We start from the raw sequence: 22,566 nt of genomic DNA on the forward strand, positions 1-22,566 counted from the left end.
CCCTTTCACCCTGTGAATAGGTGGCCTGTCTGGGACCCAGGCCACCTACCTTGAGTGGTGTGTTCAGGTCATCTGTGATGTCTGGACTTTGAAAGGAGCTCAAAGGCTTCTGAAGGTCCAGAGCTCTACAGTTGGGCTCTGCTGGCTGCTGCTTTCCTCAGAGATGTCCCCATATCCTCTCTACCCTGAACCTAGAAGCCTGAGCATTTCTCCATCAGCCCCTATTTCTCTGACAGTGACCCTCTTGTCCATGCGGGCCTCTCCTGGCTGGCAGCTTGCCTGCTCCCATTCTCCCTGATGCCACCTCTAGAACACCTCTGGTCTTGGGTATTCCATGCTGACCCATTGCAGTATCAGAAGCGAAATCCACCTTCCTACACCTTCCCTTCCTCCCCCAAGACCAGCAGTGCTCTGGGCTGTCTCACCTTTTCGTCTTTTTTAAAAATATATTTATTACAGAGTGTTCTGCCTGCATGTACTCCTGCACGCCAGAAGAGGGCACCAGATCTCATTATAGATGGTTGTGAGCCACCCTGTGGTTTCTGGGAACTGAACTCAGGACCTCTGGACCTCTTGACTAACGTCATATGCTCCATGTTTGACCAGCTACTTTTCAACCCTATGTGTGGCCTAGCCTGTTCCACTGCTCAGCCACTTTCTCCTCTCTGGCCTCTTCCACTTCTTCCTTCACTGTCACCATTACCAGAACATCTTATCTGGACAGAAGCAATAGCCTTGTCTCCCTACTTCTTGTAGTTTTATTCATGAACAGGATCTCATGACCTCAGCCTGCCCTGAAACTTAAGAATTAGACAGACACGATAGCAAACACTTGGGAGTGGAAGCAGGAGAATGAGTTCAAGGCTATCCTTGGCTACATGGTGAGTTTGGGGATAGCCCCTACTAACCGCCCAGAACCAAGCAAATTCAGCCTCCCAGTCTGTTCATATCTGCAGGCTGCAGACACTGGGTACTCTTGGACTATGCTAAGTTAAGGCTGGCCTTTCAGGGCTCCAAGGCCTGGGTCCTTCTATTGTGTTTTGCTGTCTGAGGTACTTGTAAGTGCTTGATCCTTTCTGGACTTAGAAACATCTTCACTAATGACACACCAATGCTGGAGGCTCTGCTCCAGGGCCATTTCATCCGAGATGCCACAGTATTATCTCTTGTGTGCACCCATCCCTGCATGAACAGGGCAGGCAGTGGTGCTTACATGTCCTGCCAAGGGCTCCAAAGACCCTGGAGCACGGACAGTTATAAGTCCATTCAGGAAAGAAAGGTTTCATGGTGGGGTACCCCTCCAGCCCAGAGAACTCCAGAGGGTAGACAGTGAGACCACAAGAGAGAGAGGTCAATGCCAGCCACAGTCAAAGGCCCAGAAGGTGCAGTGTGGATGAGAAAGCAGATGCGTGCCGACAGGGAGTGATGATCGATATAGTGTTGATGTGCAGGGAACTTTGTAAGGCCAGTTCATCCCCAGCCATTCCAGACATGACACTGACATGGACCAGGGCCCACTTCTGCTTATCTGGGAGGTGGCAGGGAGAAAAGGACGGGCTACCAAGGTCCTCCCTTCTCAGGCCCCAGGCAGAAGTGACTGAGAAGTGGTCACCAGGCACAAAGAGTCTGAGACAGCGAGGAATCAGGCACCATTTTTTTATAAAAACGCATAGTCTCATTTTCCACTCTTTAAAATCACATTCAAAAATCGGCAAAGAAACGCCCCGGGGAGTGAGTAGACGAGAGGGGGTGCCGGCCCAGCCCCAGGGGAGCGGGCATGACACCACACAGCTGCGCGACTGGCACAAGGGGGCATGCGGTGGGCAAGGTGGCACCTGTGGGCGGTGGCACTGACATGACATGGGCTAATGGGCTGGACAGTGTGGGTGGGGGCACACTGACCAGCCAGGACAGGGAGAGCTGGCCCCAGCTGGGCTCTTCTGCTGTGCCACCTACCTGCCCAGGCTGTCCCACTGTGGTCCTAGGCAGGTGAGCCTCACCCAGCCCAGGTCTGGGGACCTAGGTTCAGGGAGGCCAGTGTGGCCCAATCCACAATTGCTTTTTCTGTGCTCCTGAGTCCAGGCACGCAACGGGAAGAGGGGATTTGCATGGAGGCCAGCAGCAGCCACTGCCAACGGCGGCTTCCTAACCCAGCCCTAGTGTCCAAGGAAGGGGAGAGGGGGCAGTGGCAACACCCAGGCCTTTCCTGAACAAGGACCCAGGAGCCTGTCACTGTGGGAGACCTCCAGGTCTGGGGAGATGAGGGCTTTCTCTCACCAGTGGCAAGAGGGCAGGACAGCAGGGGTCTGTCCCTCTGTGGCATGAGGGCTGTGATAGGAAAGTTCAAGTAGTATCCCTGTGTTGCACCTTCCTTCCTAGGGTAGGGTGCTGGGCCACCCAGCTGGGCCACAGGCTGAGCACAGCCCACAGAGCCTGAAGTAAGACACACACCAAGTGTGGCTCGCCCCATGGAAGGGCAAGAGGGCTGCTGAGGGTTGTTCCTCTTCCCTGGAGGAAGACACTGGGAGCAAAGACCCTGGGAGGGGGAGGGGCAGGGCAGGGTGCTAGACAGCGGCTGGGTTGGTGGCAGCAGGAGCCGAGGCAAGCGGGCCCCTCCCTGGGGACTGGGCCAGGCTGGGGCCACAGGAAATCACAATAATTACAAAATAAAACCTTTTCCGCTTTGCGGGAAAACAAATAATAAAAATTCAACAAAATAAATTAGAGGTTTATAAAAGGCGGGTGGGCAGGCGGGCAGCAGGTGGGTGGATCAGAGGCCGTTGGCACTGCCACGCTGGATCAGTGGCACCTTGCTCAGCTCCACCACAGGTGAGCGTGGCTTGTTCTTCATCTTGGGCACTCGCTGCACCAGCTGCTGGGCCTCACGGTACGCGTCACGCAGCTCTTTTTTCCATTGCACCAGCTCAGGATCACTCTGTGCATGGCCAGGCTCTATCAGCCTCTGCCGGCCAGGCGCCCGCCCACTGCACCCTCCCCGCAGGCTCCCACTTACATCGCACTGCAGGACAAACTGCTTGCCACCGCGGATCTTAAGCAGGAGACACTTGCGTTCCTTGATCTGTGTTTCTTCCACCGACTGGATCTCTTCCATGGTCAGGAGGCTCTGCTGCAGGATGGGAGGGGCAGCAGGCTGTGAAGAAAAGGCCCTGGGACCCACCCTGTGCCCACACCATGTCTTCCCAGCACCCCTTCTTACCGGAGCCTCTCCTTCACCGCGCCACTCGAGCCGGTTGGGGAACAGGTAGAAGTATCGCCGCTGCCACTGGGTCAGGAAGGGGTTGCCCATCTTGGACATGTAGCCATGCATGATGCAGTCCTTACCCAGGGCATAGTCTGCACAAGAAATGGGATGCAGGCTCAGCACCCACCCACACCCAGACACTTTCAATTTCTCAGCAGAGCCCACTTCTCATTTCTGCAGTGAGCATCACAGCTGGTGTCCCCCATGGTCATGAGTCCTCACCTTCCTCGTGGCCCAGCTGCTTGTTTTTGGCTTTCTTTCGTGCCTCCAGTCGGTCTGTCTCAGCATTGATGGTGTCAAAGACAGTCTCTGCCACCTCCTGCTGCCACCGCTCCGAGATGGTGAGAGGGAAGTTGCGGTAGAGCTCCTGGTCGCTGTCCAGTAACTTCACCAGGCGGACATGGCAGGGAAACACGGAGAGACGAAGGGTGCCGGACATTAGCAGCCATGGGCGTGTACAGGGCCTTAAGCTAAGATGGTCTCCAGTGACCACCATCCCCAGGGAGGCTGGGGGATGAGGAAGTATGGCTCACAGCCCACAGGGTAGCCACAGTGTCTCACAGAGGCATAGGAGGGGCAGGGGCCATCCAGACCAGGCCAGGCTCAGGGTTCAGCAGCCAAGCCAAGGTGCAATACCTTGATTCCTTTCGTGTCCTCCTCATCAAAGGAGCCAATGTCAAAAGCATCCGCTGCATTCACCTCCCCACGTGGGGGGACCAGTGGAGGTGGGTACTACATAGAGCAGGGCGGGTATCAGCAGTGGTGAGGGGCCATGGCGCTCCTCATCCTACCCCTGGATTGCCTCTTACCTTCTGCAGGAAGACCATCTGCCAGTCCAGGGAGCGGAAGAAGGGGCTTTCTTTTACCTCCTGAGCCCTGTGGAGACGTGTACCTGTCACCCAAGCTGGGCTAGCTCCAATCTGTGGAGTCATTAGCTTATATCTGCCTCTGGACTCAGCTACCTTTTGTCTCTGTCTTTTGTCTCTTAAGCAAGTTCCATAACTCTCAAACTGTTTGCTCATCTCTAAATGGAAGAAGCAGTTCCCGCATCCTTGGGTTGATGTGAGTTTTAATACTGCCTTGCCTGGCAATTAACAGATATCCCAGTAGACCTACAAAGCTGCTATTAAGCTGGGTATGGTGGTACACGCCTCTAATCAGAAGCAGGAAAATGAGGATTTCAAGGCCAGCCTCAGCTACAGAGTAAGGCTACCCTGGATTACATAAGACCTTGTCTTAAAAAAAATTACCACCCCTACCTCATGCAAACAAAACAAAACAAAAAAACCTGTTATAATTATGGTTATCATCACTCTGCTACAAAGACTCTTCTGGATCTTTTGAAAGCTGGTCCCCAGTTGGCTCCAACTGGGACACACCCAGCCAGCCCTGCCACCGTAAGGACACTAGATAGTGTGGGCCATGATATCCCTTATGAGTTCCTCACAAGAAGGTTAAGACCACGGAGGGATTCAAATGAGGGGACATGAGCACTGTTCTAAGGGGGCACAACCAGAGGTCCAGGAAGGCTGGGGCAGCAGCCCACAGCAAACACCGAATCCACCCATATGCTGGAGAGGCCAGGACACTCACCCTCGGCCCAGACAGCCTAGCCTCCGATTGACATCCCTCTGCAGCAAGCCTTCCAGCAGGGACCGGAGTTCAGGGGAGAAGGAATCAGGCAGCTCAACAGCCTTTCAGGTGAAGAGAAGGAGGATGTCAATAGGAGCTCAGGAAGAGCCCTTGGCTCTGGGGGAGGGGTAGAGGTCCCCAGCAAGTGTGAGCTCTGACAACACAAGCAAGGCAAGAGGCTACAGGGCAAGAAGCCTTTCCCTTAGGACAGAGAAAGGATCACTGGCTCAAGAGCTCTGCTGGCTAGAGAGAACCAAGAGTTGACGGTTGATGGCACCACTATGGACCTTCACTGCTCCTCTTACACTCACCATTGTCAATGTCATGCGATCAATCTCATGCTTATCTTTGGTCTTGTGCTGCCGGAAGGGGCTGTGTCTGGACAAGAGGTCAAAGATCAGCATCAGAGAATAAGAATGGGAAAACTGAGATAGACCTCAAGAATGAGGCTAATGAGAAACGAGGGAGGGCACCACTTCTAACACCCAGGCTACACAGGGTTCCCCTCCCGCTTCCTGCCTGATTGATGAAGTAGCTCAAGGCCTTGCTCTACCTACCCACCCAGGATAGCCTACTCACCCCCGCAACAACTTGAAGAGCATGCAGCCCAGGGAGAACCAGTCAGCACTGCTGTCGTAGGCTACACCCTTCTGTAGCACTTCGGGTGCCATGTACCCATGCGTGCCCCTGTGGAAGCACAGGCCGTCAGTGAAGTGGAGGAGGTTTGGGAAGCAGGGGAATGGCTAGGCACTCACACACTGGCATGGGGCTTCTTCTTGGAGAAGTCACAGGCTAGGCCAAGGTCCGAGATTCTCACGTGGCCATGTTCGTCCAGGAGAATGTTGGCTGGCTGTGAAGGAAGCCCCGTGAGCTTCTGAGCCAGGAGGAGGCCAGCCTGGGCCTTCACTAGAGGGGGCTATAGGTTTTGGGGACAAGGCCCCAGGCAGGACACTCCCCCTCCCCCGTGATGACAACTGAACTCAGAAAGTGGCTCAGGCAAGGAGGGGAGGAGGGTCAGGCAAGGAGACAAGCCTGAAGGAAGGGATGGTTGATGGCGGCCCCTCACCTTCAGGTCCCTGTAGACTACAAAACGGTTGTGCATGTGTTCAAGACCCAGGATAATCTCAGCTGCGTAGAAGCGCATGTCGGCCTCAGAGAAGACTCCATGCTGAGAGAGGTGGTAGTGCAGGTCCCCACCTGAGGGGCAGCCCCCCACATGAGACTCAGCTTCCTGCCCAGGTCCAGCCCTAGGTCCACCCCCTGGGGCTGGTCCTGAGCTCACCGTTCATGAGATCCAGGATGAAACTGAGCTTGTCTGGTGTGTGGAATGCATATGACATGCACACGATGAAGGGGCAGTCCTAGGAGGGAGGGGAAGGTGAGCAAAGGCTGGCTGCGGCTCGGGTCAGGGGTTACTATGGGCCACTTGGCCAGCCAGCTCACCCCGGTGCTGACAAGGGAAAGCATGATCCGCTCGTTCAGAGCCAGGGTCTCTCCCTGCTTCATCTTGATGCGTTTCTTGTCCAGACACTTCATGGCGTACCTGTGATGGAGCAGGAGGTCAGCTGTGTCAGCACACCCTGTGGGGCAGAGCCCCAGGCGGCCTCAGCTGGCTGCTGATGAAGACCAGACGCAGGACAAAATGTGTGACACAGCCGGTGCTTTAGAGAGGGCAGAAGGTTTTGGCAAGTTAAGAGTCTGAGGAGCCTAAAGGAGACAGAATAGCCAAAACAACACAGGAAGGAGGGGACAGTGTCAGGATGGGTAAGGTATGGTCCTAGGCAGAGACTGAACATTCAGGGATGGCCAGCATGAGACACTGAGGCCCATAATTGCTCTTCCCTAAAAGGACCCAGTCCCTCATGATGGCCCTAGAAGCCTGACTCCTCCCTTGGGCACCCCACCCACTGCCAGCTGATCAGGGTGCTCACATCTTGCCTGTGTCTGCTTTCCGGCACCCATAGACCTCACCGAAGCCCCCACGACCGATGATTCGATGCACACTGAAGTCATTCATGGTCAGCTGCAGAGTGGCAACAGCTGGGGTCACTTGCAGGCCTTTTGGGCCCCACAGCAGAGGCATGTAGCAGCAGGGACAGGTCCTGCTACCAGGGTCCCCTACCTCTGTGATCTGGCCACACACTTACCTTTCTCCAGTCTCCCCCACTGGGGTCCTAGCACTGGCCCTCCTCCCATCCAGAGCCCCCACTAGCCACCACTGTGGGGCTACACGCCAGCCCCCCCCCCCAGCCCACTCACGTGGATGTTGAGTTCTACATTCTTCCACTGGCAGAACCGTGTGAACTTGTCACTGGGAAATAAGAAGGGCACACGCTCAGGCAGGTATCAACGCATCAGAGGCCACCAGGGCCTGTCCCACCCACTGCCCTTCCAGGGTCCTGACAAACAGACATAGAAACATCCTGAACCTATAGTCAGCTCAGGCCACATATCCTCAGCAGCCTGAGCCATAGTGTCCTGCTGGGATGAGAGATGGTCTTCAGTCAGACCCACTAGGGCATACACCTGCTGCTCACAATCTCCTAGCCAAGAGCTCATTCCCAGGGAAGGCACCTTCTCAGCAGCCCCACTGCCTATGGCTGTGTAGCTTTGACTGAAAATGCTGCCTCTAGCATTCTGCCTTAGATTGTGGTGGTTTAAACCACAGAGGGCAGTGTATGCTTGAAGCCTAGCCCTGCCGGTACCCTGATGCTCCACACAGAACACAGGGAGACACAGGGTGAGAGAAAATCTATGTGAGGATCTATGTGACCTCCCAGGAGTCCCTGTGAGGGGGCATAGACAGAACCCACACCTGCCCGCTCAGAGCCAGAGCAGGCTGCCTCTACCATAAGAATCGCTTCTCTCTCTCTTCTACTCACCTCTCAATGAACTTCTGGAATACATCCCCTCGGAGGTTCTGACAGATCTCCTCAATGTATGGCTGTGGGGAGGGAGCGGAGAGTTGGTGACCAAGTCTATTAGCCCCTGGTGTCCCAGGTCCTCCATTTAGGACTGGGCTCCAGGACCCCAGCTGTCTAAGGCAGGAGGGCCTGATCTGGGCAGGAGGGGGCCAACAGGAAAGGAGCCCATCACACACCTGGAAGAGATCTGGAGGCACCTGCTTCTTCACCAGGTGGCCCTGGACATGCTCGGTAGCATTCTTTGAAAAGGGCTGGAGAGGACAGAGGTGGCTGTGAATTCTATCCAAGGCCCTTTGTGCCCTTCCAACCCCAGGTTGCTTGGGGCCAGCACATGAGTTTGCACTGAAGGCAGCTGACCAGAACACTCACGTGTGAGCAGGCCAGCAGTTCTTTCATGATGTAGGAGTCAAAGATCTCCCGGCTGCGGACCACCCGCTCCTCCTCTGTCTCCAGCTTCTCATATTTCTTGATCTGGTGGAAGGCACAGGCATAGATGGTCTGCCGGAGCATGAGGCAAGGTGCCTCAGACTCAGCAAGGTGCTCAAGCACCTTTCTCTCGCCAGACCTCACTCGCCTTACCTCTTCATAGAACTCCACCAAGGGCTTGGCCTCTTCCAGATGATTCAGGCAAAAGTCTCGGAAAAGCAGGTACCCTGAAAGCAACCAGGTCTGGTCACACTGAACCATGCACTCTTGTCTCAAAGGCCTTACTGTCACTATGGGTGGAAAGAGCTTGGGGATTCCTAGACAAAACTAGCCAGGGCAGTAGCAGAGATGGCTATACTGCAGGAAGGAGCTAGGCAATGTGGCCACTGAGGCTGCCACCAGCCTAAAAAGTCCCTGTACTTGTGCCCTATCCCCAGAACCAGCCTTTGCAGAAAATGGCTGGGAAATGCTGGTACTGGAGAAGGGTGTGGGATTGGCCCTGGCATTAGTAGTTCAGGGCAGTGCCATGACCTGACCTCCTCTGTGCTGATGACACTGCTACCTACTATGGTGACACTACCTACAGTAAGGTTCTTGGTGGGGACATCATGACAGACTGGTCCTCTGAGCCAGGTCAGGCTGTAGCAGGAGGGAGGCAACAACCAAGAGAGGGTCCCTATCCCTACCACCTCCCTCCCATCTAGATGATTTTTCAGAGTATCCCTGACCAGACAGGCAAGTCCAGTTGGGGAAACTGAGGCTCAGGGAGACCTGCGGTAAGAACACAGAACTCCTCGATCCACTGGAGGATCCCTTGGAAAGGCAGGCCAAAGGTGGAGGTCTCAGAGCACCTTCAGGCAAAGCTAACGGTGGCTTCCCCCCTCGGGCTCTAGTCCAGCACAAATGCCTGAGGGTTTTTGTTGTTTTGTTTTGCAGACAGGGTTTCTCTGTGTAGGCCTGGCTGCCCTGGAACTCACTCTGTAGACTAGACTGGCCTCAAACTCAGAGATCTACCTGACCTGCCTCTGCCTTCCTAGTGCTGGATTAAAAACCTGTGCCAACCCCCCCCCACACACACACACTGGGGTGCCTGAGTTGTGCTGGGTAGCTTTCAATGCCTCTTTGAGGGTCACTTGTGGCCTATTTACTGACCTCTAATCCCAGGTCTCTCTGCTAGTACTTAAAGCCATCATTTCTTCTAAGAAGAGCCTGGTGGAACCTTCCAGTGGCTTGTGAATGAGGCTTGTGGTCAGAGGTTCAGGGTTACAAAGTGCTTTTACTGACACCACTGATTCAGGCCCATCCTGTCTGCCTTGGGCAATTGGGCTCAAGGTTCCATTTCTCAGATTTGAAAGGCTTGAGGCTCAGAGAGAGGAGAGGCAACTGGCCCAAAGCCAAACAACGTAGACCTGTCCCCCCAGGCTGTGTTCTTCCTGGCCTACTGCTGAACTAAGGCTGACCTCCAATGCCTGATCCCTCTAGGCCACGTCAGCTTCATACTGCGATCCCGTCCTCAGGAAGCCCAAATCTGAGCCCTGTGTGACTGCAGTGGCTCCCAGGGACACCACCCCAAGTTCTCCTTTAGGCCGGGCAGTGGGGTGGGTATACCCTTCTAAGACAAGGGTGTATACCCACACCCACACCAGAGGAGGAAGGATGGAGGGGCCAGCTCCGAGACAGGTTGCTCACTCAGGGCCCGAGGGGGTTGGGTGGAGGCGGGGCCAGCCACAGCTCTACAGGCACCACAGGAAGGGCCCCGCCTCTTCCTGTCAGTTCCACCAACGGCCCAGAGCAGCTGTGGCTGCGCCAAGGGGAAGCTGCAACTCTCAAAAACAAAAACCCCAAAGGAGGAACTTCCCTGGCGCCTGGGGAAGACTGATGGGCCCCCACCCCCACTACAGGGCTCCCTGGGCAGAAGCCAGGGGCTGGGAGGCACAAAGGGTCACCATTCTTAACTGCAGGGGGAGCCGAAGTAGATGGGGGACCTTCTGGGACAGGGGCACATGGTCCAGCCAGCTGCAGGGCAACACGATGCTGACCCTGGAGCCCTCTTGGAGACCTCAGGCTGGGAGAGGTGGCTGCTCTTACCTAACTTCTGTGAGAAGATCTTTTCAAAGGTCACGTCTCCTCGGTCCTCGAGATACTTCTGCATGACGCTGCGGATGCTGCAGGCAAAGGATGGCAGTGAGCAGGGCCCACAGGGCCTGGACCACAGGCCCTGCCACCAAGGCCGGGTCAGGGCCCTCATTTTTAAAGACGAATGTGTTGTTTACTGTGTGTGCGTCGGGGGATGTGTGCATGCCAGTGTGTGCAGAAGTGAGAAGAACTCGTGGCAGCTGGTTCTCCTACAGCGTGAGTCCCTCGCTTAGGTTGTCACCTACCTTTACCCACTGAGCCATCTCCCCTGAGGTTTCTCTTTCTCTCTCTCTCTCTTTTTTTTTTTTAAGTTTTTCCAGACAGAGTTTCTCTGTGTAGCCCTGGCTGTCCTGGACTCACTTTGTAGAACAGGCTGGCCTAGAACTCACAGAGATCCATTGCCTCTGCCTCCCGGAGTGCTGGACTCCAGGCGTGCGCCTCTGTGCCCACCGGCTATGCCCTGAGGTGTTCTGTTTATGTTTTTAAAAGTTAGGATCACACACACACACACCTGGGGTGGCGGCACACACCTTTAGTCCCAGCAGAGGCCTGCACATCTCTGTGAGTTTGAGACCCAGGCCTTCGACACACTGCAGCTCCCCTGCTTCGGCCTCTCCAGTGCTGAGATTAAGTGCCACCATGTCTGGCTTGAATGGAACCATCCTTCAATTCAGTGTCAGACCTCCAGCGAGCGCCTAGCCCTTCAGCTAGCCTGCTCACTCATTTTGTCCAGAAGTCACTTCAGATGAATACCAAGGTTATGGTGGCCAGCAGATCCTCATCTGTGCCTACTGCTTTCCGAAGTGTGTCATACACTGCCACGTGCCGATCTGGTAACTTAGGCAAAGGGCAAAGCCAGGACCTGTCCATTACTTGGATAATGGACAAATCAACAAAATGTGGCCCTATTATGTTTGGCCGTAAGAAGGTATGAAACACTTGACAAGTTCAGGGGCAGGACTAAGTGACAGGTGGCAGTCACAGAGGGCTCAGACGTGTGTGAGCCCATCCACATGACTCCATGACAGGCTCACTGACAGAAAGTCAGGATTTTCTAGAGACTTGGGGGAAGCTGCTCAATGAGCATGGATTTTGATTTTTTTTTAAGATTTATTATTATTTATTATTTATACAGTATTCTGCCTGTGCATATGCCTATAGGACATAAGAGGGCGACAGATGTAATTATCGATGGTCGTGAGCCACCATGTGGTTGCTGGGAATTGAACTCAGGGCCTTTGGAAGAGCAGCCAGTGCTCTTAACCTCTGAGCCATGGATTTTTTGTTAGTTGGTTGGTTAGTTTGTGTGTATGGAACAGGACAGCATTCGGGAATCAGTTTTCTCCTTCAAGTATATGGTCCCAGGGGTTAAGCTCAGGCTGTAGAACTTGGCAAGTGCTTGTTTGCTTGCTTGTTTGTCTTTTACCAGCTGAGCCATCTCCCAGCCCAGGGGTAGGGTTTCCTTTGGAAGTGATGGGATGCTCTTGGATGACTGCAGTAATACAGCACACACACACATAGAAAACACTGAATTCTCTTTTTTGTTTTGTTTTCAGGGGACAGGGTTTTGCTGTTGTAGCTGATGGCGTCAGACATGTAGTAATGAGTATTGGGATTACAAGCATTTGTTACACACCTAGCTTGGTTTTTATTTGTTGTTTGTTTTTAGACAGGGTTTCTCTGTGTAGCCTTGGCTGTCCTGGACTCACTTTGTAGACCAGGCTGGCCTTGAACTCACAGAGATCTACCTGCCTCTGTCTCTCTGGTGCTGGGATCAAAGGTGTGCATTACTACATCCAGTTCACACCTAGCTTTGAACCGTATACTTTAAAGTGATGAATTTATATTGTATTTTATAGTCATTCCAGCACTCAGGAACATCAGGGGTTCAAGACCAGCCTGGATTACAGAAGACCTTGTCTAAAAAAAAAAAAAAATTCAAGCCTCAGTTTGTGTGTCCCTAACACCTGGATAAAAACATGACCCTACACCACTTGGCAGAGCCATGGGGAAGCCTGCTCACCAAAGTTCCTGAGACAAACTCCACAGTCACCATTTGTTTACTCCCTGTGACACTGTGCATGGCTTGGGGAGATCTCAATGAGCTACATTCCATGCTTCAGAGGCCTCCTTGATGTCTCCGCCCTCCTCTTCTGGGCCACTGGCATCCCAGACCTGCCAACCTGTCCCAACAGCAAGCTCTGGCCACATTTGGCCCCCACTAGCCTGGCCTCTTTTTCTAACACACAACTGTTCAACTGAGGACACATGAAAAGCCAGAGGCTGTGCCAGGCCGCATCCTGGAGCACATGTGGAGCCCCAGCCAGTCTCTGAGGCTGGTGAGGATTCAAACCACAGTGTCCAGCTCTCTGAGCTCAGCTCTGCCTCCCCTAGAATCTCTGGCAGGTTAGCCAAGGGTACCTTGGTCACCCAGGCTCGAGTCAGGCACTTCATGGCCTGAGACCAATACCTGCATCTAGGCAGGTCTTTTCTTGGTAAAAGGCCCTTTGGTCTGTGATGTCAGTGGGTGGTTGGGGGCCTGTGGCCAGGTCAGCTCTGGGTGGAGATGTGGACCTTTGCTGGCATCTTGAAGTGCAAACAGGATGTCACCAGGTGCTAAAGCCCAGGGTGCTGGGTGGAGGGCAGGAGTGGGGTGTGTTAAGACAGGTAAGGAAAAATTAGCCCAGCAACAAGAGGCCCACGGGTCAGACAAGAAGGTACAGCAAAGCTTCATGGATAGGAATAGGGTGCCAGGGGATTTCAAAGCTACGGTGCAGCCTGAAGGTATGGACCTTAGGAGGCTGGACTCAACAGAGCAGAGACCTCATGGGGTCACTACATAAGGAAGTCCAGACAGACACCTCTAAGGTGAGGGGGGAGTGGGGCTGGGTAGATGGCACAGGGTCTGGGTACAAGAGGGCTGCCTGTCAGCACTACCTTGCACCATGAGCTTCTAAGGTTTTGGAAAAATGAGAGCTCCGGTCAAGGCAAATCTGGGGAAAGTAGTGCCAGGACACCAGACTCCCAGGATCTAGCTTTGTAGGCCTTCCTCAAGGAAGGCCTCTCAGGGCTGGAGCTCAGTGGTTAAGAGCATTTGCTGCTCTTTTAGAGAATCTGGGTTCAATTCCCAGCACCCACATGGCAGCTCACATTGGTCTGTAATGCCCATTCCATGGGATCTGACACCTTCACACATAAAATAAAATTAATTATTTTTAAAAATGGGATTGGGAGGGAATAAGGGAGGGGGCCACAGCTGGGATACAAAGCGAATAAAATGTAATTAATGTAAAAATAAACAGAAAGAAAGAAAGAAAGAAAGAAAGAAAGAAAGAAAGAAAGAAAGAAAGAAAGATCTCTCAAGATAGTGAAGCATGCAGAGCTAGGGCCCAAAGCTGAAACTGTGACCCCCCCTTGCCTGGAGGCTGGGAGACACCATAGCTCTACCAAAAGCTGTCTCTGACAGGAAGTGCAGCTCTGATGACCAGGCCAGGCCTTGGTGACCCTGTGCTTCCAGCCTGCAACTTCTGCCCAAACTCAGCACATCCCTCCCTACACACACACAAACACACACACACACACACACACACACACACACACACGGTTGCCTCAGAGCTGGCTCCCTCTGGAACAGCAAGACAATTCTCAGGTAACTGGCAGTGGCAACAAGCTTACATGTGCCTTTCATCTACACTGGCCTCTCCTGGGGACCACACACCATAAATATACTTTCCTATCTTCAGGTTAGAACAGACTAAACCTCACAGAGGTGTGTGAACAACAGGAACTTGGAGAAAAGCTGTTAGCCTGAGAGAGACAAGGTCCAGCTGAGATCCACACCTCAAGTCCCAGCACTCAGGAGGCTGACTCGGGTTTTCTGTGAGTTTGAGGCCAGCCTGGGCAACAGTGTAAGACCCTATCTCAAACAAAACTTAAATGAGAAAATAATCAAACACAGCCCATGCTCTGCCTATAGAGCAGCCTGGCCAGGCAGCCCTCCACAGAAGAGGCTGATCTCTCCGATCTTGCAGGCAGCGGCACTCCCGAAAAACCTGGCAGGAGGGCACAGGGGCATGGAGCTCAGGAACCTGCAAAACCAGGCGCCTGGATCTCACCTGGCAGAGAGCCCAGGAGGGTGAGACTGTCACCACCGCCAAGTCCTGGTCCTGGGTGCTCTGCTTGTCACCTCATCTTTACATTCTAGAACATTTTGGTCCATAGAGAGGACATGAAGCAGTAAAGGGGTTAGGAATGGGGGAGGACATCAGCAGTGGAGGGTCAGATGGACACGGTCAGCAGAGTCAGGTGGGATGTACCGACAGGAAGATTCAGGTAACAGGCAAAGATCCCAGCTGTTAGGGAGATCCCAAGAGGAGCTGGGCAGGGCACTGAGAATGGGGGCCCTGGGCACCCAGGAGAATACCCTCCCAACCCCATACTGGCTTTCTGAGCATGGGAAAAACAGGCCATTTTGGCCGAAGGCACGCCCATGAGGGTCGGGGGTCTGCCACCATTCTCGCCATGTGGCCTAGAGCAGCTGAGACATGGGTGTACAAAGGTGCCCAACAGCGACAGTGCCCTGAGAATGCCAGGAAACCAACAAGGCAGGGCTTTCTGCTTTTTACCTGGGCCTGGGGCCCAGCCGGAAGCAGGACCTCGGGCTGGAGACTGTCCCTCGAATCAAGTGCTATACTTGGCCATGGCCATAGCACTCCTTCCAGCCCATAGTACCTCATTTTTTTTTCCTTAAAAGAAAAAAGTCTTTTAAAAATAAAATAAGAAAAAAAGAAAAGTATACAAAATTAAAAATAAAAATGAGCACTACCCCAAAACCAAACATAAGGTCAGCCTTAAGCAGAGTCCTTGAATGGAAGGCCCTCCAGCATGGCCATTTTAGGGTTTCCAGACTGTCCTCATGGAGTTGGAGGCTATGGAAACTGGCTGGCTAGAAACGGTGTTATTGGTGAAACTCCTGGCCAGGAAGCAAGTGCAGGCTTGCATGGGAGGCAGCAACAGCCTCCTGGCTGGGTCCCTGATGCTGGCAGTGCCTGCAGATGCGACATGCCCTGAGCGGCATCTTATCCCCACCCAAGCCAATAACCCACATCCATCCAGGGGCATGCGGTTCTCAGTTCCCCACGTGGGAAGCTGAGGGCAGCACACAGCACGTTCCAGTCAGATTGAGCTACAGGGGGAAGGGCAGTCAGCCCACCATTACCCTGGGTGGGAGACAGCTTGCACCTCAATGGCTGGGAGAGCATACTGGCAGGTTCCAACAGCCCACCCCAGGGGTCACCACAAGCTGTGACCATTTACTCTTTTGGCGTATGTACAGATGTGTGGTTCGTAGGCATGTCCGTATGAATTTTGGCACAGGTACATGCAGATGCAGGCACACGCACTCCTGGTGAGGCCAGGGGTTGCTGTCAGATGTCTCCCTTAGTAACTCTGCACTTCATCTTCTACGGCAAAGACTTTTTCAGAACTTAGAGCTGGTGACCAGCTTGCCCGGGGGATCCTGTGTCTCAACGGTCCTGGGATTACAGGTGAGCTCTAAGCTGGCCTGGCTCTTATGGAGGTGCCAAGGGTCCAAATTCCAGTCCTTATGTGTGTACAACAAGCTCTTTCATCCACTGGGCCATCTCCCCAACCCCATTTTAATTCTCTGATATAGTCTTGCTATGTAGCGTAGGCTGGCCTTGAACTAGCAATGTTCCTGCTTCAGCCTCCAGAGTGCTAGAGCATGTGCCACCATGCTCGCTCAGCTAAGACACAGACTTCAATGCTGGTTTCCTCTTTTGCAAAACAAGAGCGTCAAGGCAGTGGAATTGTCACTTCTGTACTGCACATCAGAAAGCCTGAAAAGGTCTAAAAAAAGGGAGGGGGAGCTCCTGGGGTACCAGGTTTTCTATGCCACTGTTAGCCTGTATTGTTCCCCCAGACACTGAGACACGGTTGCCCTAAGCTTTATTATTTGGCACCCCACAACTAACTGTCGACACCAGAACATGATCCTATGCTATGACAACTAGTCCACAATTGTCCTGGACTGAAGGAAGGGTCTATGGCCAGGCAGTCTCACAGTGGCAGAGCAGTGGCCAGGCCCATTGGCAGGAGGTGAACCAAACAGAGTGGGTGCCACTCCCCTGGCCCTGAGAGCAGCTTTCAATACTCCCAGGACTCCACCCTAGAGCCAGCAGAAAGCCCGACACCTATCCTACCAAAGAATTGAGGGCACCTAGGCACTAGCATGCTTCATGCCAGGGTGACCCACCCATCACCATTCCTAGGACCTCTAACAGCTAGGGTACTTAGAGTTTGAGACGCAGGCTGGGCCTGACTTTAGGAGTAGGAAGAGAGCACTTCCTCTCTCTCAGCAGTGACTAAGGTGAGAGGACAGCAGGCAGGGAGGGAGTGGCGTCTAAAGAGGACTTCTGGGAAGAAAGGTACCACGTGCTTCAGCATGAGAACAAGTCCCATACTCTGGCGCAGTGGCCTAGTATGTCAGGCCCTTGTAGATGGCTCCTGCGCAGGGCCAGGGAGCTCCCCTGTATGGACAGGGGGCCTACAGGAAGGAGTCTGAGGCAAACATGCCCACTTTGAAAGTAAGGAAACCCATAAGGCAGGGCACTGGTCTAAAGGCCCACAGTAAGCCTTCAACAAAGCAAACATCCAAACTGGCTTTGAGTAATACTGCAGAAGGGGATGGAGGGGAGGGCCTCAGAGAACCTGCACGGTGGCCAGCCTCGTCTACCTCACCAGGGGCTTCAGAACAGGACAGCATACCTCCCAGGGGCCTGCCAGGCTGGAAGGGATAGTCTTGGCTGGCACATGGTCCTGGTGTTTGTGCAACAGTAACATTGATGCTATGGCCCAAGAAGCTGGTGCAGAGGCCACAGGCTTCCACGCTGGTTTGTCTCAGACAGCCACACTGGAAACTGCCACCCTGGGAGGAGACAGTCAACAAGCTGTGGCTGTAGCTGAGGCACTCCCTGGTGGCATTTCCAGGAAACCTGGCACAGAGGTGGCAACAGCAGGAAGAAGTCCCCTGGGGTTTCTTATTAATATTTCTCGATGACTCTCCCTGGGGCCCAGCTATGTTCTCAGAGCTCAAGGATGGGGCCACTACCAAAGAGGAAAGAGCAACTGTGACCACCATGTCCGCACAAACCCTTGGCCAGTGGAGGGCAACAGCAGTAGACCAGGAGCCCACGGTCAATGTCTAGCGAGCCCTAGCCTCTCGGGTTCTCCTGCAGAACATTAAGGAAGAGAGACTTCAGCCATCACAAACAAGATGTAAACAGGCACCCTGCATCTTACTGCTTACAAGGACACCAGGAGTTGACATCCTGTTAGTGTACATTGAGAACACAATTCTAGGGGTCCTTGCCCTGCAGTCCCTGGATGGGGGTTGTTCCCTATTCCAATTCCAGGAGCTTCCACCCTCAGAGAAGTGACCCCCATTTTATCACCAAACACCCACGTCTGCATCACCAAAGCCGCCCTTTTCAGTAAGCAGTGATGCGAGACGAGATGTCGCTACAGAAAAATGCTGCTGCCAAACGCCTTACTTTTGGGATCTCATTTGAAGTGGGCTTGAAATAACCTCCATGTAACTACCAGGAAGAAGAAACAGCCTTAGGAGCCAGTGGGGAGTGGGGAAGAGGCCCAGGGAGAAACAGCAGGTATGATGGAGGCAGTGCATTCCTCAAAAACTATCACATGCTCTTGGCTCCTGCTGTTTATTCCATAATATCCTGAGAACAGTGGCCATGTGCAGGCAGCTGGAACTCCCTGGGGCCCTGGGGCTCTCAGCTCCCTACACAGCAACCTGGGCACAAGGAGAAGCTGCTGCGAATGTGTGCCTGCGCTTGACGTCACCCAGGATTTACTACTAGCTTGGATTGTGCATTAATAGGACACATCATTCCCAGGCTGACAGAGCCCAGATCCCTGTGCACGGATCCCGACCTATGATGCTCACGCTCCCTTCAAATCCATTTACTGAGTGCAGTGAGGAAGCAAGCAGAGCTGAGCAACTTAATAGCAAATCCATGAGAGGCTTGCTCAGGAGAGGAGGACAGATGGGGAAAGGCATCCTAGAGAGCCATTCCCAGGGAGCAGTAGCAGCTTCAAAGGCCCGCAGGGATAGACTGCAGAAAAGATAATCTTGTTTTCAGGGGCAGGAGGGGGTGGGTTGCTGCTACTGGAGTGGAATGTTCTGGTGAGGGGTAATGGCTGGCAGCAGTAGACTTTCTGCTGGTGATGGAGAAGTGGAGGGAGGAAGAAGAGCAAAAGCCTTCTCAGCTCTCCTTCCCCCACCAATCTAGGCAGGAAGTCCTGGCTGTAATGAGTTAACAGGAACGAAGACGCAGAGAAGGAAGAGTAGCAGGGTCTGGGGAGACCGGGGAAACAAGCAAGGGGCGGGCAGCCGCGGAGGAAGCTCATGGTGGGGGAGGGACCAGGAAATAGCCCAGAGAACCAGAAGGCTGCAAGAGGCACCCAGCTCCCACATGCTGCTTCTGGGGCTGCCGCTGTCACCAGGGAGAGCAGGGACATCTCCTGGGACCGCCCAGGCAGGGCTCCTCACCCAGGAGCCCTGAGATTAATTACACAGGGCCTCAGTGGTCATATTAAGCAAATGATGATAATTATAAGACAGCGGCAGCTGCTGGGAAAGAGGCAACAGCTTCTACAGGGCGAGGCCCAGACCACAGCCCCACAACCCTGGGAGGTCATTGGTGAAGGACCAGCCTCCTCGTTTTACCAAAACAGATAAACTGAGGCAGGTCCAGCCAGGATAAGTATGCCTGGATCCTATGTGAGCCAGAATTGCAGTAGTGAGGAGCCAGGACCCCTATGTTCTATCCACACAACACCCCCCTCCTGTGAGAAGGTCGGGGATGAGTCTGTCCCCAGATCCTCTAGGTGACAGAAGGAGAGGTCCCTTTGCCAAATTACAGTGGCACTATGCCCAACAGTTCCCAGTCCCCAGCCCTGGGAAATAAGAGCTGTGATGCCAGCCAAGCTCAGCCAAGCCACAACCCTGAGCACCAGCCACAGAGAGGCTACCAGGATGGCCCACCCCAAAGTGGGAACAACTCCCATTGGCACACTGGCACAGGAACAAACCCCACTGCTTCTTCACCTGGGAAAGCAGGACCCTGTATCTGATGGAGGGCCTGGCGTGCATCTGTCCTTCTATGTATGCGTTATCTTTGCCAGGGCAGCCTGTTTCTCTGTTTCAGCAAATGGCAAAGGGTTGGGCCCTGTATACTGTGACAGCCGATGAAACCAGAAACTGCCCTGCTACTTTCAGGCCGCCACCCCAGACCCACAGACCAAGACAAGGGGTGTCAGCCATCCCCTCCCACAAACCAGTTATCTGGGAGTGGGTGGAAAAGACAGGACTCCAAAGATCTGTGATCCAATCCCAGATCTTTTGTCTGACAAGCCCCAAGGCCTCAATTAGTAAATGAGGAAAATACCACCTGCTGGGTCAGCCATTGTCCCAGAGTCGTGAAGACAGGGCAGTTTGCAAATTGGGACATAGTGGGCAAACATGAGACATGGTCACAACCACCTTCAAGGGCAAGAGACACCTGTCTCAAGAGTGTGCAAAATGCATCATGAAAGTGACCTGTTTTCCAGTGTGGGAGGCCACAGCCACTGCAGGGCAACTCAGGGTCCTTCCTGGCCTGAGCACACCTGTGGTCAGAGTTTGAGGCTCCGAACCATTCACAGACTGAGCAGTCGGCCCAACAACATGCTACTGATAAAGCTGCACCCGCTCCCTAGAACTCAGAGCCTGCCCCAATTCTGCTCCCAGATATCACCCCATCCTGGTACTGTTGAGCAACGACCACACATGGGCACGGCCTTGCCAACTTCACATGCTGGTTTTTGGACCAACTGAGATGACAGATGTCAAAATAAATAATGAACTATTAAAATTTCCATTCTTGTTCCTACCACATCATCACTACCACCAAAAGAGAGGGTAAAGGAAAAGAGGCCCAGCTCACTTATTGGGGTTCTCAAATACCTGCAGAGGTGACCCAAGGCGGGCTCCATTAGGAGCAATGCATTCTGGGGAAAGATTATCCAAACATGGAGAGCTCTAGAAAAAGGTACCACCTCAAACTTTGCAGACCTGCAAGAGAATCCCATGACTGTGGCTGCCCAAGAGAGCTAGACAGTGCCCTGGATGCTAACTGCACCCCTCCCCCACCTCTTCCCTTGAAGTTTTGTCATTTTTGAACTCATTTTCATCCTAACTGCCGCTGCCCCTAGACAACCCCAGCTGACACTCAGCCTAGTTCCTGTTTTGAGAAATCTGATTGCAAGTGTCTTAGAAAGAAGGGGGCCCAACGGTCTCTTCGGAACGCAGACCAGTTTTTTCCTTTACTGGGCTTGGTTCTCAGTCAAACCGAAACCCAGTGAGCAGCCATGGGAGGAGGGGCGCAGAGAGAGGCACAGCAGCATCCCTGCAAGCTGCCCACCCTGTTCCAAGGAATGAGACACCAGAGGCCTATTTCACACTGCCCACCGGGAAAGAACTTGCCCCATGTCCTGTGACAGAGTATGGCTGTCTCACATCAGACCCAATTCTTGAGGGTGGCATGAGAGCCGGCTGGGATCCGCCTCATCACCCACCATGAGGCATCCTGCTGGGTGGACATATTTGCTCTTCCAGATGCAGGACATCCAGGCCAGGCTTCAGGTCAGGACAGTGAACCAAACATACAACTAGAAGCTGAAGGCCCTGATGGTGAGGCCAGGTGTCCCTATGGATTACCCGGGTGACCCTGAACAAGCCATTCAAGTCTGAGATGTACCCCATCTCTCTCTCTCTCTCTCTCTCTCTCTCTCTCTCACACACACACACACACACACACACACACACACACACACACATATACATACTACGGGAAGAAAACTACACCTGTCTCACTCACTCCCTGGTCTCCTGTGCAGCTCAAATGGGAAGATAAGTCTATTTGCCACAGTATACTGGACAAGCCCCAGCTACACGCCTCACATCCTGCCCAATTCTGCACCCACATCCTGGACAGTTTAAACTTTGATAGCAGGTGCGATGACATCAGTTGTCTTGCAGAGAGGTGGCAGCGCGGACCAGCTGCTATAGGATGGGGTGTTCCCTGGTCAAAAGTACCCACAAGGCGCCACATATGGGGAAGAGGGTGAAAAGGGACTTCCCTCACCTGAACGCTGCCCCCAGGGATGGATGGGTACAACACACGCCACTGCACTGTCCCCAGAAAGCACTCAAACCCAATCCCGGGCCAGTGGCCCCCACCAGAGGGGAAGGCAAAAAAAGTCTCCAGACTCGCCCTCCTCACTCCACAAAGCTCACAAGAGTGTTACCCACTCCAAGGCGAGCTGATAGGGTAGTGGAACACCAACGGGGGAGGGGAGAGTGCCGGGAGCAGGGGCAACAGACTGGGAGATACAATCGGGTAAACAGAGGCAGACAAGGGGAAGGAAACTCCGAGGGGACACAGAGGGTGGAGGGCAGAGCGAGGCACCAGGGTGGGAAGAGGGCTGCAGCAGAGCCAGGGGCTGACAGCGACCAGGCCCGGCAGATACAGGAAGCGGCAGCGCGGCCGGGGGAACGCGGCTGGGAGCTTGAGTTGGGGCGTTCTGGGCTCGCGGTCGCCGAGCCTGCGGCGGCCGGGACGGAGAAAGTCTCCGGGTCCTGGGGCGGCCAGGACAGTGGGGTCCCCGGGGCAGAAGCTCCCCGGAGTAGGAGGGGCTTCCCGGGTCCTGGGGCAGTCGAACAGTGGGGTCGTGGGGGCAGAGGGTCCCCGGAGCCTGGGGCTGCCGGGAGAGAGGGGGTCCCCGGGGCACGGTACCCCGGGGCGGCGCGTGGGGCCCGGCGCAGGCGGGCTCACCTGGGCTCCGGCAGCAGGATCTTCTTGCTGGCGCGCGCGGCCGGCGTGGCCTTGCTCTTCTCCATGGCCATCAGGTAGCTCACATCGGCCAGCACTGCCTCCAGGTCGGCCATCTTGGCGGCGGCGGCGCTGTTCCTCCCGCCGCCCGAGGCTCCGCTCCGCTCCCGCTCGCTCGGCCCGGCCCGGCCCGCGCGGCTTGTCGGCCTCGGCGCCGCCGCCGGCCCGGCCGGTCCCCGCTCGTCGCCCGCTCACAGGCGGCGCCGCCCCAATA

The 22,566-nt window shown here is 54.3% G+C and overlaps 1 protein-coding gene across 1 annotated transcript; it reads right to left on the bottom strand.

Annotated features, from left to right (window-relative positions):
• Positions 1–1,642: 1,642 nt before the first annotated feature.
• On the bottom strand, positions 1,643–22,557 carry Grk2 (G protein-coupled receptor kinase 2). The gene is made up of 21 exons (XM_055614681.1): positions 22,296–22,557; positions 10,333–10,409; positions 8,398–8,471; positions 8,188–8,289; positions 7,995–8,069; positions 7,777–7,838; positions 7,154–7,205; positions 6,826–6,917; positions 6,338–6,437; positions 6,177–6,255; positions 5,961–6,091; positions 5,650–5,744; positions 5,474–5,581; positions 5,206–5,272; positions 4,856–4,956; positions 4,072–4,138; positions 3,899–3,994; positions 3,485–3,647; positions 3,218–3,354; positions 3,014–3,127; positions 1,643–2,935 (listed from the first exon to the last, which is right to left on the bottom strand). Exons 1-21 carry the CDS (start codon positions 22,406–22,408, stop codon positions 2,771–2,773), a joined length of 2,070 nt encoding a protein of 689 aa, XP_055470656.1. The 5' UTR covers positions 22,409–22,557; the 3' UTR covers positions 1,643–2,770.
• Between the last annotated feature and the right edge of the window lie 9 nt (positions 22,558–22,566).

This window comes from Psammomys obesus, unplaced genomic scaffold (genome assembly GCF_907164565.1).
Source record: "Psammomys obesus unplaced genomic scaffold, mPsaObe1.curated_primary_1811, whole genome shotgun sequence".
NCBI classification, from domain to species: Eukaryota; Metazoa; Chordata; class Mammalia; order Rodentia; family Muridae; genus Psammomys; species Psammomys obesus.

Excerpts from the sequence above, each read along its gene's own strand:
- Grk2 (XM_055614681.1), bottom strand. The coding sequence starts at position 22,408 with ATGGCCGACCTGGAGGCAGTGCTGGCCGATGTGAGCTACCTGATGGCC. Across the intron at positions 7,206-7,776 it reads TTCCAGAAGTTCATTGAGAG|TGACAAGTTCACACGGTTCT; the intron begins GTGAGTAGAAGA and ends CTTATTTCCCAG. Across the intron at positions 4,957-5,205 it reads ATCGCATGACATTGACAATG|GCTGTTGAGCTGCCTGATTC; the intron begins GTGAGTGTAAGA and ends TTCACCTGAAAG.